The 14733-nt window shown below is 40.0% G+C and overlaps 1 protein-coding gene across 1 annotated transcript in view; it reads left to right on the top strand.

Annotated features, from left to right (window-relative positions):
* The window catches only part of LOC134875047 (ephrin type-A receptor 7-like), a 157442-nt gene that overhangs the window by 77603 nt on the left and 65106 nt on the right, over positions 1-14733 (top strand). Inside the window, 1 exon segment of the mRNA XM_063899447.1 lies at positions 10091-10246. Within this exon segment, the coding sequence (XP_063755517.1) occupies positions 10091-10246 (156 nt within the window).

The raw sequence follows: 14733 nt of genomic DNA on the forward strand, positions 1-14733 counted from the left end.
TTCTGATTACCCTTGACCTGCTCTCATCTCACAATTCGTCAAGACACCAGTTTAAATGAACTGCTCTACAGTATTCTCCTCTTCTTCTCCACTTTACTCAAGGATATGCAACAGCGCTCATCCATCTGCAGTCTTGGGAATCAAATGTATCAGGCCGCTGTGTCTTTATCTGGGTCACAGTCTTTATGAGAATGGCGGATTCGGATGATGCAAATGAAAATGGAATGTCATTAGTAGTCGAGAATAATTCAAGTTCACGTCGCCGATTTGAATAGCTGATTTCAGAGAATCAAATGAAATTTGCAAGTCACAACAGACTGCAGGCGGAAGATTATACTTGTTCATTGCCAAGCCACACACAACTGTCATGCAAAAACGGGGTCTGTAAGAAAACAAAAACTGCTTTCTGCTTTCTGCTTTCCCTATCCTCCCTCCTGTGATTAGATTTCAGCTGCATATATTATTAAATGTTTAGGAAATGTAGAGTCTAGAAGTACGTGTCACGGTGAGTTATGATTTGGACCAACTGCAGCTTACACATTTCTTCAAGATTACTCACTGTTTTCTTTGTCTGAGGGTTGTAGTTGTTTCTACAAAAACACTCAAATAAACAGCGTTTTCATTTAGTATTTGACTCTGCTTGTTATATGTGACAGACTCACAATACAGACATGAATTTATATACTTGGTAAAATGTGAAGTAGTGAAGAATGACATTACATATTGCCATTGCAAATGGGGAGAGATATAAATAAGTGTCTAAAAGTCTGCTGTGTGTATAACCTTCAGCAGGATTACAAATCAATATTACTTCTCCAACCAAAGCTTATCTTCTTTCTCAGTTTGAGGGGAGGAATCGTATTTTAGTGAGGTATGACAGGCAGCAGAGTCCGTGTACACGCACGCACCCACGCACGCACGCACGCACGCACGCACGCATGCACACACACACACGGTCTCTAATACATGCAGCAAAACAGCATGGCTGTTCAAAAGGAGCAGAACATTGAATCTCATTTTGCGAGCACTCGACCTGAAATTTCTGACATTAACATTCAAGCATGTTTGCCGACTTGCAGCTGATATGGTTATGATGTAAATGATGGTCCCTGCTTTTTGCTCTTGTGCACACACACAAAGATACTTTTCATACAAGGTATATTACCCGTACATTAACATTTACTGAACCAGTCTTCTGCCGCAAGCTGTTTTCCATGCAGACTGGGAATGTGCAGTAAAGAGTGTGACCGTCCATCTGGATGTGATGGTCGTAGTGATGATGATGATGGCTATCAGTGGGACGTGAATGCTCAGCGCCAGGCTTGACCGATCAGTGCTAAATTGTGTTTTTACTGTCTGTCTTTCTCCAAAATAGCTTTCCATTCCTTTTTCCTCTGGGTCCTGCAGAAGACTAATTTCTCGTCTGTCCACTTTGGATTAGATGTTCGTTTTGTAGTCTGCTGGTTTTTATGTTAAGCACGTTGAGACATAGTGTGCGTGTGTGTGCTGGCGGCAAACTAAATGATGTTTCCATGCAGGTGCCATGGATAGGCAGAGACATAAATGAACGCCTGTGTGGTTGAGTTAAATTGAAGCCATCAATCACTTCCACAGTGACCAACAGACAAGGTTGCCCAACCCTCAAAAAAGGGTCTTACAATTGAGGTGAGGTTTGATGGCCATGTGAATACGTAATACAGACCCCTCAAGGACAAAATGATTTCACATAACAAGGTAGCATTGATAGTAATATGGAAAAGCAATAACTGTGTCTCACCAGGGTTATTTCTTGGGCCCAAAATCATTCCCTATTTACTATACAGTGTGCTATATTAAGGAGCAGAAGTGTTGCTCCTACTTCATAATAATGTCAAACAATCAAACCAATAGTGTACTTTCTCTGGGGTGTACACTATTTTCTGCTAAAAATTCCACACAAACAATCTCCCACAATGTAATGTGTTGCATGTGATGGTTGCAAAAAAATATTTTGCAAGGATACCAAACAGTGATAATGAAAAAAGATTCAGAAGTGACGATAATGAATAAGTGAACAAGGCAGTGATTTGTAACACAGGCAGTCACTTTTTCTGCCTTCAAATGAAATGCATAAGCCAGTAGTTATGATACAGGAAGTAGTGTACACCAAAAAAACACTGCAACTAGGCAACAGCAATGTTAAAAATACTATTTCCCAGAAGCTGCTGAGGCTAACAACTACAGTAAGTAAGTAAATTGAAAGGGTGTGCAGTCAACAATTCTCAGAGATTTTGTAAAATTATAAAGAATTACTTTATACAACTAAGACAACAACATAGTTACTTAAAGGTCCCCTATTATGCAAAATGCACTTTTTGCTGTCTTTTATACAGTATGTGTCCCCGGTGTGTAATGAGACTCACAAGCGTCAGAAAATACAACCCTCTCTCTGTTCCTCCTTACCCACATCTCTAAAAGGGGGGGTACAAACGGGCTGATCCAGATTTGCTGCCGATATGACGTCATATCCGAAATGTGGGCTGGCTTTACATTGAACTCCTGGCAACGTCCCGCCCACGTGACACGTCCAAACTTATCGTCCCCCATATACAGTCGCGAGCTGAATCCCCTCCGCAGCACCTCTGTGTGTCTGTGTGTTCAGCAGGATGTCTGCAGGAGGGACTTAGAGTTGTATATATAATACAAATAACGTCTCTGTTCTAGTGGTTAACACTGAGAAGTGTTTCAGAAATAATGCTGGATGTGGTTTGGAACAGCATTTAGCTGAGTATCTCTGTTAGAAACTTCTCTCTTCAGACAGTCACGACACTCCAAAGGGGCGTGACCAGCTTCAGCTCAAATTTAAAGCGACAGTCACAGTCAGCATTTTCGAAAACGTGGCTGAAACAGAGGGATAGCGGACATGCTAAAATCAATGATCTTTTTGGTATTTTTTATATATATTTGAGACCTATAGTATATGCCATTAAAGAGCTTCATAGGAGACCTTAATATTCACCCAAAAAATGAACTTCCTTGGACTGACCCTTTCTAAAAGCCTCAGCAAACGCATCACAACTGGTGCACAAGGAGCTTTCCAAAGCTTCGTATGTAATTGTAAAATGCATATCAAAAAATCAAACAGGTTATTGGGCAGGAGACAAACATGAACAATAATGAGCTGACCTCCCACAAGACAATATGTGAGTTTATTGAAGCTGACTGTAGATAAGAACAGCAGCTAAATATCTGAAATTGAAATTCACAGTGCTTGTGTGTCTGTGAGATGGGTAGGAGGGAGGAGGAGGCGATAATATCCTGAAATTGTTCGCTCTCAGCCTTTTGTTCCACGGCCTCTGATAAATCCTGCAAAAATTATATCTGGAGCAAAAGAAGGGATGGCGAATAATGGACAAAAAGGGAGGGAGGATGGCAGAGAGCACACATGAGAGGGAGGGGGATTGGAGGGGGTACTGGGCAGTGTTTGGCAGGGAGCAGAAATGATAGCAGTCAAGAGCTAATTGAGATGATGAGATAGGAGAAAGGTAAACTTCATAGAGACAACAGGAAAATAAGTCAATGATTAACTCCTAGGTGTTTTTGATTGTTTATGTTCCATTTTGTATAATGACAGTAGTGAGTCATTCTGTGTTCATAAATACACATATGCATCCCCCATCAATCTGATCTGTCTGTTCTAATCATGTGTACACATAAGAGAAAGAAAAACACTTTTTAAAAATGTTATATTCATATATATTACATGCTATGTTATCTTTTATGTTTCATACCTTTGTAATATCTTCTGTTCCATGTTACCACATATTAAACTATATAAATAAAATAGGTCATGGGTCAATATTGTTTTTTAAACTCTAAATGGTTCATTTATAAAATATACATCACGTTTTGTGTCAAGGACCAATTATCTACTATGAGATGGGTGTCCCTGACATTTCGTACATACATTCATGATCCCCAAATGATTCATCTTTACAATTTCCTGACCCTTTCTCCTCTTCCATCATTAGAAAAACATTCTGATTTCTCCTATACTTTGATTTATGACCAAATACCTTTTGTCCTCAGTTGAGTTTGTCTGATGTATTCCTATATGTCCTGCTGAGTGTGAGTTCCTTTGTGTTGGATCCTTTCCTGGTTCAGGTGTATTTGTGTTTGTCTGTCTGGGTTGCCTGTCTGTTCCTTTCTGCACCTTCTGTCTGATACAAACAGAACAGAGCTGGCACTTCGGGGCTGTGATGTAACACAACTGCTCTTTGTTGTGTCCGTTTTGTGATGTAACCACTGAGCCATGGTTAAATATCTGAACGTGTCTGTGTGAAAAAAACAGGGATATATAACATTCATACAAGCGCATGTAGTTAAGGGCTTTTGTTTGTATGTGCAAATCTGTCGCTGTGCATACGTGCTACCTTCAGCGTTGGCAGAATTAGACGTGTCTCCGGCTTAAAGCTCGTCCACAGCGCCGCTGACATTAATATCCCTGACAGCATTGTTCACTAGTTATACTCCTGTGTTCTCTGTGTGTTGTCAGTCTGTGATAACCAGGGCAGAACAGTGAATAAAATGATAAAGCAAAGCATTGACCTGAATGGCATGGCTCAGAGCTTTCTCCCCGATTACACTGTGAGGCAGCAGCCAGTCAGTGGGTTGACTTGAATGAGGTCTTACCTTTGAGCTGATAACAGGTATTTATGCTGCAATTCAGGGACTTGGTCATATCTTCAAAGCAGCTAGACGCACAAACAGGTTATAACACTGTGTGTAGCGCAGGGGGAAATTGATGTCCTCAAAAAGCAGACAGTGGAAAGTGTCACAAAATTGCTTTTTTCATCAGTCCCTTAATATGAGCATATAGCACTGGAAAACCAAAACCCGTTACTGTTGTAACATGATATTGAACCATTATGCAAACTGACTTGGATTTTTTGTTATAAAGGAAGCATGGGTGAAGGATTTAAGAGAAAAAAAAAATGAATTGTTATCTCAGTTCAATAATTTATACTCTCGTAACTGAACAGCCATCCATGTTCCCCAGAGGAGGATCCCTTGACTTTTCATCTTGGTTAACATTGTTATTAAGAATGTTTTCCCTCAGAATGAATATATAAAAAATAATTGATCCCCTGACTTTTCTAGCAACATTATCATAAGGTCAAAATATAATATAGATTTTGTTTTAAAATCTATATTAATATATTATATTATATTTTGTTATAAAATGTGTCCTAATGACCTCTTCTGATCAGCATCAGCTTTTACTTTTTTGTTCAGTCTCCTTACTTTAGTAAGTATCTTTAAACTTTTCGCTCTGGACCAGTATGGTCTAAATTCAATTCTCTACAGCAAAAGTCCCGTTATTAAAGCTGGGCTCAACCATATATCTTTGGCGTCATTGGTTAAATATTCCTTAATAACCTTTCAGCATATTGTAATTTAAGTGGTCTGAGAAAAAATCTGCCCTCTGCCCTCCACTTGGCCCTGTTTTAAGGATTTAGAAAAGTCTCCTGTGATGTTAGACCTTGCAGGTCATTTCAGATAGAGGGATTCAAATCTATTCACAATTTTGCAAAGATGGTTTGCAAAAAAGGGAAAGTACATCTTGAAAAAACTATTATATATATTTTTTGTCCATAACGCATCAAACACAAGTCTTAAAAACTTTTGTTTTAGTGGTTATAAATCTACCAAGTTCAATCCAATTTCAACTGGTCCAATGCTATCAGACTCATCTTGGCACCTCATCATTTCACCATTTTATAATTTGACCCAACTTGAACTCTCAAAGTATACCAATCACTCTTTTGTTTTCTTCAACCCACCTACTTGTCTGACCTGTGTGTGTGTGTGTGTGTGTGTGTGTGTGTGTGTGTGTGTGTGTGTGTGTGTGTGTGTGTGTGTGTGTGTGTGTGTGTGTGTGCCTGTGTGTGTGCCTGTGTGTGTGCCTGTGTGTGTGTGCGCATGTGTAAGAGACCTTCATAACAATTTGATGGTAATGAGAATTCAGCTTGTGGATGTTAAAGCTGCCTACCAGCTGAAAAAATTAGCATCTGAATCAGCATCAGCCACACAGAGGGCACCGATCTGAATTAAAGCTCTCTGAATTATTGATTTTCTCCTACTGGGATCACATCCTCTCTTCATTGTATCCCTCCTTCATGATATCACCTCTTTTTCTTCCTACATGCGTTATAAAGCTCTGCAAATAAAACAAGTGAAACTGATAAATTACAAACCTGAGCCAGGATACAACTGCACCCAAAAACCAATGACTGTGTGTGTGTGTGTGTGTGTGTGTGTGTGTGTGTGTGTGTGTGTGTGTGTGTGTGTGTGTGTGTGTGTGTGTGTGTGTGTGTGTGTGTGTGTGTGTGTGTGTGTGTGTGTGTGTGTGTGTGTGTGTGTGTGTGTGTGTGTGTGTGTGTGTGTGTGAGCAAATGTCTGAAGCGAACCTCTTTTAGTGTTATTAATATTAATTATTGTGTGCTGTCAGGGATTGAAAGCATCATTTCATTGCTCACATTCATTTTATTAAGTGCTTCATGATTTATTAATGGGTATGTTTAAGGTTAGAGAAAAGAAAAGGGAGGGAAATAACAGAAGGGCAAACTATAAATTGATTTCTCCCCTAAAGACAAAAGTGTATTAAAGTAATTTGTGAGCTCATTGAAATATGGATTATTTGGCCTTTTTTAGGTTTTATTCATTACAAGGTGAAACTGTTGGGCATATATGTAACTGTCATGTGGATCCTGAATATATTCCTTTCATTTATCTCGTTAAATTGACACCACATTTGTCGTTTTCTCCTGCCTAACAAAGGCTCTTAGCCAAGATGCTCAACACTTAACTATTTCCAGGTTTAGATGACCTTAGTCTCTCCTGCTGTCACTGCTTCTTTTTGTCTTCCTCATATGTATGCCTTGCATGTCTCTGCTTATCTGTTTACTGCCTCTGTCAAGCTGAATGAGTCCATTCTCCCTCCCTGTTTGAAATGTCCTCTCTCAGTACATTGCGTATCCTACCGTATTTCTGTCTCTCACACACCATCTGTCTGTCTCTGTCTCTCCTAAATATCTCTCTAACCAGTTGGTCTCCTGCCTCATCCCTCACCCCCTCCCAAAATCCCCACACCCTCTTACTTATAGGACTTGGCATGTCGCTGCATATCTATATTATTGCACCTTGAAGAATGTGTGTGTGTGTGTGTGTGTGTGTGTGTGTGTGTGTGTGTGTGTGTGTGTGTGTGTGTGTGTGTGTGTGTGTGTGTGTGTGTGTGTGTGTGTGTGTGTGTGTGTGTGTGTGTGTGTGTGTGTGTGTGTGTGTGTGTCCTAACATGTTCCATTTAATCGAGGCTCCCTGTTGGCACATCGGACAAATTGATCAGTTGGTTTGCCAGCTGTCCTGGCAGTCTCCTTCTGTCTCTCTTTTTCTCAAACCACCCCCCCTTTCCCTGACGTTCTCACTTCCTGTTTAACTTGTATACCGTGGCAATGTGAAAGAAGAGATGAAAAAAAAAGTCTTGTAATGATTGGAGTGGTCTCCCTTACAAGCATATTCTTTCCTTTCTGCTTCTGGATGCAGTTTAGAGATTGTTACATTCTCCCTTAGGCTGGTGGCTGCTGGCCCATTTTGACTGACGTGACCTTCCCTGGCATCGGCTGCTGGCGTGCCTTCCAATGATCCCATGCTGTGGAGAATGATGGGCAGCGCACAAAGCCAACTCCTTTTGTTATCTGAGCCACACATATTGTCTTGATACACCCCTATCATTAGACACACATTTCCAAGGTGGGCTGGCCAAATGTGTATCCACGCTGAATTGAAGAGATAAGTCACATCTGCAGCCAGATACCACTATGGCTAGCTTGCTTTTAAGCATGATAGGTAAAGAATGCAAAACCAATTTCTGTTCTCATACATCTATGCATAATTTGGCCTTGATTCGGCTGCTATTCACGCTTGATGTCCTTGGCGTGGTGAGGAATGGATAGCGGCAGCACGGTCAGGAACAAAGAGAGTCTACTCCACTGCTGCCTGACAGGGAGTGTGTGTGTGTGTGTGTTTCCGTTATGTCCCCGTGCTTGGCTGTGCTGTGAGCTGAAAGCGAGAGGCTTTTCTCTGTGTAATGACAGACATTAGAAAGTCGATTACAAGGTTCTTACAGCCTGCAACTCGCAGTGAAACACACATGTACACAGGCGCAGAAAACACACTCACTCTAGTGTGAGCCAGGAGAGGCTGATGTGGCCTGCTAATCGATATGTGATGGCAGGCCTTTCATGCAGGTTTGGAGTAAAAGTGGCTGAGTAAAAGAGGTGGGATCACAGAGAGTCATTTCATTTTTGGGCTCGTGTCTTGATGAAAGTTCATAAGCCAAAATAATTTGGGGAAAGCAGCTTTGTGTGTGTCTTTGCACCTGCTGTGTGTACCTCAACTTGGCTGTCTCGCACACAGGACCATCGCCTTCTTTCTGCATAATTGTTTTCTAGTGTGACACAGTGCCAATGCAGGGAGAGGAGCTCTGGCATCTTTACACACACGCCTCTCAAAACCTCTCAATCTGTGCTCATACCTTAAATTATATCACACATTTCATATATTGCTGTTGCTCTCTTGAAGGGCTAGTTGCAGAAATAGCTCACATTGCTAACATCAGCTAATAACTTATGCGTTTTAGTGGGCTAAGTTGCAATCAGTAAGGACAACTAATTGGTATTGATTATTTTCAATTATTTGTCTCGACTTCATTAAACAGTCTCATCCTTATTTTTGGTGAGCGTCCAAAAGCAAGATGGCTCTCTAGAGTGTCCTCACTCAGGGAAAGAAAATGGATTGTGCTTTTTAGGAGTCTTCAGCCCTTTCTCATATTATCATCTGCTTGTAACACAACACCTCATTGTGCCTTGTCACCTAATAAACCAGAGAATTTTGATTTTCTGAACAACAAAACTAATTGCTAACCTGTTTGGCATTATGTGCTAATTGTACACTCCAATGGAGTCCTACTGTTGGGTGGATACAGTCACTAGTGAGCTATGAGTGCTATTTTAATATCAGTTGAGTTAATGCTTGGAAAAGGGAGCTGGTTGGAGCAGAATAGAGAGTTAAATTCAGGAAATAAAGAGATGGGAATTGTGTGGAGAAAGGTAGAATACAAAGCAGAGAAGAAAAGTAAACTGATTGGGTGTAAAGCGATATTTAAGGAGATTATCAAGATAAAAAATGGAAAGAAAGCAAGTAGCGAATAGAGCATACCAGAGCTTCTAATGTGGATCTTCTGTTTAGTATACACTCTTAGAAGAATAAAGCATCGAGCGGTGGCTGGCTGCCTGATTTCACACCCATTATCACCTGCTACAAAGGTATGGCAAGTGGAAAATGAAACTGCATAGAAGCATTGTGTAAAATAACCTGCACGCCTCCCGTTGTCACACATGCATTGATAAACTGCGCATGTAAGGTCATGACTGCTTACCACTATCGCCCGTATTCCCACCTTTTCTTGATGCCCTGACTGTAGAGGGAGATATATTTACAAACTTGCAAATAAAGTTGAAAATGCGGAAAACAAAATTAAGTTAGGGGGTTTTGCAGTTGCGTGCCTGCGCATTGGTTGGACTTGTTTTCGTTGCTGGTTCAATCTAGTAGCAGGCTTTGATGTGATTTTCCAGGGCCACTGATCACACGTAATGTTTGGATTGTGTTTGTCAGACGGATTTAGCCAAACTCCCTGCTTTACCCCTCTAATCGTACATGTCATCTCTTCTCTACTTGCCTCCATACTCACTTGCTTTGTATTTTTCTCTCTCACAAACTGAAAGGGAGATAAATCAACTTTTTATTTTGCCTTTAAAACACTGCAGTGCTTCCTGAAATGCTGGAGTTTCCGTGTAAAGAAGTTAAAGTTATATAAGAATAATTTGTTATGAGTCTCTCAGTAGAATATCATGGTTTCAATTTTCCTCTACATAACACTGTTGGAATTGGCTTCATCATGTTAAAATATGACTCTTGTATTCAATTGCATTTCTGTGACATATAATGCATACATAATACATAATGTATTATCTGCCTGTGTGTTCTTCTCCAGCTTGTCCCCGTGGATCCTACAAGATGTCCTCCAGGCAGCAGGAGTGTTTTCCCTGCCCGGCCAACAGTGTAGCAGAGGAGGAAGGATCGGTAGAGTGTGTGTGTGAGGAGGACCACTTTCGAACCCCGCTGGACACACCATCAGCCCCATGCACAAGTAATACGATTATTTTAGTTTGTGTGTATTTAGACCTTAATTCCAAACCATATCACTCACACACCATATCCTTTCCTTTTTTGCTTTAAGTGAGCAATTTCATGTGTGTGAGCCAATCATTATCACTCAACTGCCCTTGCTGTTTACCTCTTTATCCTTTTAAAGACCACTTTTACCCGTCCTTCACCCCAAATCCTTTCATCCACCTCCCCATTTTTTTCATCTCATCACCTATTCTCCGTCTGACCTGCACCCCTTTTCCCTGCTTCTGTCTTGACATCTATCCTCATTCTCCTATCCCAAGCTCCTCCTCATCACCCCATTTCCATGTTTCATCTCCCCAAACCTTCACCTCTCCTTCACCTCCTCTAGAATTGAATTCCTTTCATGTAGAAAAATCCATCCAAAAACATGTCAGATGTTTCTTTTAATCATCCCAGGAGCAAGTCTGTCTCAAAGCTAGAGACGTGCGTTGTGGTGCTTTACTGATTATAAAGTTGAGTTTTTTTTCTAATATGTTTTTTTTTTAAGATCAAAGAACGTGTATCTTCCAACCAAAATATATTTTTTCCATTATATTGCTAATTTAAAGTGTTAGTAAAACACCACATGGGATGTCTTGTTTGTGAAAAAGTAGGGATATATTTTGAGGGATTTATTTTTTATTTAGTATTAGACTTTGTAAATGTTAAGGATGTCAGTTGAATCCAAACATTGTTGTTCTAAAAGTGAGAAAAAAGCATCCTTTCAATAATACACGTTATCTTATGTCGGATTTTTCCCTCTCCCCACCTGTGTCTAATGATATACACACATTATGTCTCGATCCATTGCAGACATGATTCCTGCCTTTTAACCTTTATCCTTTTTTACCCCCTTCCCATCTTTCATCCCTTAAACTATCTCTCCTAACATTATGTATTCGTCCAAAGAGCCCATCAACCCAATTTCCCTTTCCTTTACACTTGACCTTGTACATTCTCTCCATTTTCCTCCAGCTTTTATCTCGACATTACAGATCAATTTTCTGCTAAACATCCATTATCTACCTTTGAACCGGACCACACCAGTCTTTTCCTACCCCCTCCACTTTTCCCTTTTGACCCCTGATCAACATTTCACTCCTTTCTTTATGTCTTTCTTCTTATCTTGGCCACTCATCACTCTTCTTTCTACTAACTGCCTCTTCACATTTTCTTTCCTCTTCATCGGCTTTGTCCATGCGCGTTATCACCTATCACTTCTTCCCTTTGTCAAGCTGAAATCTGATCCCTTTATCCTCGAGAGACAAACCCCATGATCTGATCCCCACTGTCTACGCATTATCCATTCATCCCTCACCTATTACCTTTCTCACCTCCTCTCACATACCCTCACATACCAATACCGTTCTCCTCCAATAAAGATGCACTACAAGGCCAATAAGACAAAGACCATATAGGGAAGCCCTATTGATTTTTACACAGCCTATTGATATGGCTTAGTAATTAGATGGAGGAATAATGGGCTCTATATCCCGTGAGTGTTCAGGACAGTAAAACTGGTGGGGTCACAAGGTCTGTGCCTGCATGTTTGTGTACATTCACTTGTGTCAACGTGTGTGTGTGTGTGTGTGCAGTCATACTAGCTTTTATGGTAACGGAGATGGAGGGTTGTGATTACAATATTGATCGCTGAGCTCTCTGATCCTGGTGTGATAACATTTATAGCAGCCTAATGACCACCTTAATTACACTATTGATTCAGTAATTATGATCTTCCCCAGATTCAGCTAATCCACTGCATGGTACGCAGGAGAAGGAGAGAGAACTGTAGAAATGAAAGACAAAGGGAGATTTAGCAAGATTAATGAAGTTTGATATGCATACCTTAGCAATTCAATAAATAATTCATTTATCCTTTCCATTTGTCATTAATTCCTAAACTACCGAAGGCCTGCTTTGTTTACCACAGTTAAAAGTCACTGCTGTCCTTTTTAAAATTATAACTCTATATTTCTTTGCTAATCCTGTAATATATTCACAAATATTGCATTATAGAACATTCAATATTTTGTTGTGGCATTGAAGAGCCTAAGTTAAACTATGGAAACAGTGGAAAGAAATGTCCCAATCGGGGTACAGAAATATGTCTTGTATTCTTGTTTGACGGAGTGGAACTACCGCTGACAGGACTGTAATGTTAATAATTATGATTGTAGCATAATAACTATAAGAAAAGAAATATCTTCAAGTAATGCATAATCTTTGTCAATGTGCATATCTGCAAATGGATCTTTTGAGACAGAGCCGATGACAACCAGTAAAAATAATGAAGTTGCAGTATAACCTCTCAGGTAAAAAAAAATGCATGAATGCAGAATTAAGTGAGCCTTAGAGCAGCAGTGTAAAACAAAAGATCTGATCTCCTTAGAACATCCTTAACTCTTTTATAATGATAAACATAATTCCCAAAGTTGACATAATCACCTAAACATAAGCCACTGGTTTGTGTGTGAGTGCAGATTTAGCAATTCATTTGTTTTTGGTCCATGCCATAATGTTTGGTGCAACCAGATGTGGCATAAAGGGTAGAGGAGGTCAAACCAAAAAAAGAAAAATACATTTCTGGGCAACCACAATGTAACAATAAGCTATCAACAAGTCAAAACACAATGTGAAAGGGTACTCAACATTGTGATAGTAACCTGCCGATCTCAAGGTAGCTACGCTTAAAAACCAACACGGCTTAATTGTCTATTTTAATCTCTTATTTTAAAAAAATAGTAAAAAAAATACATTGTGCTGTGTTGAAAAAGTCTTTAAACTACAACCTGAGAGAACAATCATGTTTAAAATGCTAACTGAAGTAAAATATTAATTGAGAAGTGTGGTAATTTTCTCATAGACTTGTATACAACTGTCTTTTTTATGTGACCAGAGGAGTCGCCTCCTGCTGGATTTGTGAAAGAATGCAGGTTTAAGAGGATTCACACACTGTCTTCCCTTTTCCAACCCTGAGATTGCCTCTCTGAGCTACAGCCCCAGACTGTCACACCAATTTGACAAAGCGGTCAAATACTGGAGTTACAACTTCAGTGTCCGCAACATGATGCCATTTGGCCATAGACTTTGAAATGCTCTTCCTTAGTTGATACCATATTTTTACTTTCCCCCACTGACAATGGAGTCCAAAAGTGGACTTGTATCATGAGTCACAGAAATCTTCAACTTTGTCTTTGCTTCTTACTCAGGGAATGGCATACATCTAGTCTCTTTACAGACTTATTGACAATATTGTGAATACAACATCAAGTTTTGATTCATTATGTTGGAGCAGCCAACGACAGGGAGTCACTGAGTCATAAGTAGACAGGGGAGTGTGGTACAGAGACAGATGGAGAGTTGAAAAGAAACCAAGAGAACTGTGGAGGTAAGGTTTTAATTACTAATTTTGAGGATGATAAGAGAAAAAGGGAAAACTTCAAGAGAAAAAAAAGAGCGCAAGGCCGAGCAAGAACAAAACAACATAGAGACGTCAATGAAAGGCCCAGCTGTGGCTACGTCAAATGTGTGTGTGTTCAAACGCTGACTGCTCTCCGGGCTTATGCAACTCTGTGTGCCAGTGTGTATGGGAGCTGTGGTGTGTGACCAGAACTGCACACCTTCACTTATTCATTACACAGCACATGCACACGCATACAGGAACACATACAAAATGTATGGCCTTTAATGGACCTTAGCGCTATTCAGTATGCATGTGTCGGGACCTGGAGGAAAGGGGCACAGGACAGTCAGGACACTGACTTAGTAATGAGATTAAGTAGTTTAGCCTTACCTTTTAATACTGACTGTATATTAAAAAGAACTACACGTTTTTTTGTCACAAATGGTTTCATTGGCCTTGATAACTCCGGTACTATCCAGCGAAACACTTTTATTGTCCTCTGTTTTATCTTTCGTAATGCATGTGACATATCACAACCCTCCCATCAAATCACACAGATGTTCCAGGAGAGTTAAAATACCTTCTCCATGGTACCTCACCTTTATTTACTTCTGGTAAGTGGAGGATTTGTTCCGCGCAGCACTGTCGATATCACTACATAATGGGAAAATGTGTTATCCATGCACATGTTCACACACAAGGTAATGTCACAGTAGGTCATCCAAACACATCTACTGTGTCCTAGTCCTATTAAGTGTTTTTCTCTTTCTGCATCATCAATAAACCCTCTTTTATCCAAATCCAAAATTATGTCTTTTTATTCTCACAGCCCAAAAAAAATAATGTCCCAAGTAATTGAATATCAAAGCAACAACTACACATGTTCAATTGCCGTTACCCATTAAGGTCAAATGATTTTTATCAAACCAATTGTTTCATATCATATCATATCCTGGATGAACACATGATTATTGTCGCATGATGTATAAACTGAGCCGATGATCATAATACGTAATAAGTCATGTGAAAATGTTCACGCTTCAGCAAAATGAGGTTTGAGC

The sequence above is a fragment of the Eleginops maclovinus genome, chromosome 13 (genome assembly GCF_036324505.1).
Source record: "Eleginops maclovinus isolate JMC-PN-2008 ecotype Puerto Natales chromosome 13, JC_Emac_rtc_rv5, whole genome shotgun sequence".
Classification (NCBI taxonomy): domain Eukaryota; kingdom Metazoa; phylum Chordata; class Actinopteri; order Perciformes; family Eleginopidae; genus Eleginops; species Eleginops maclovinus.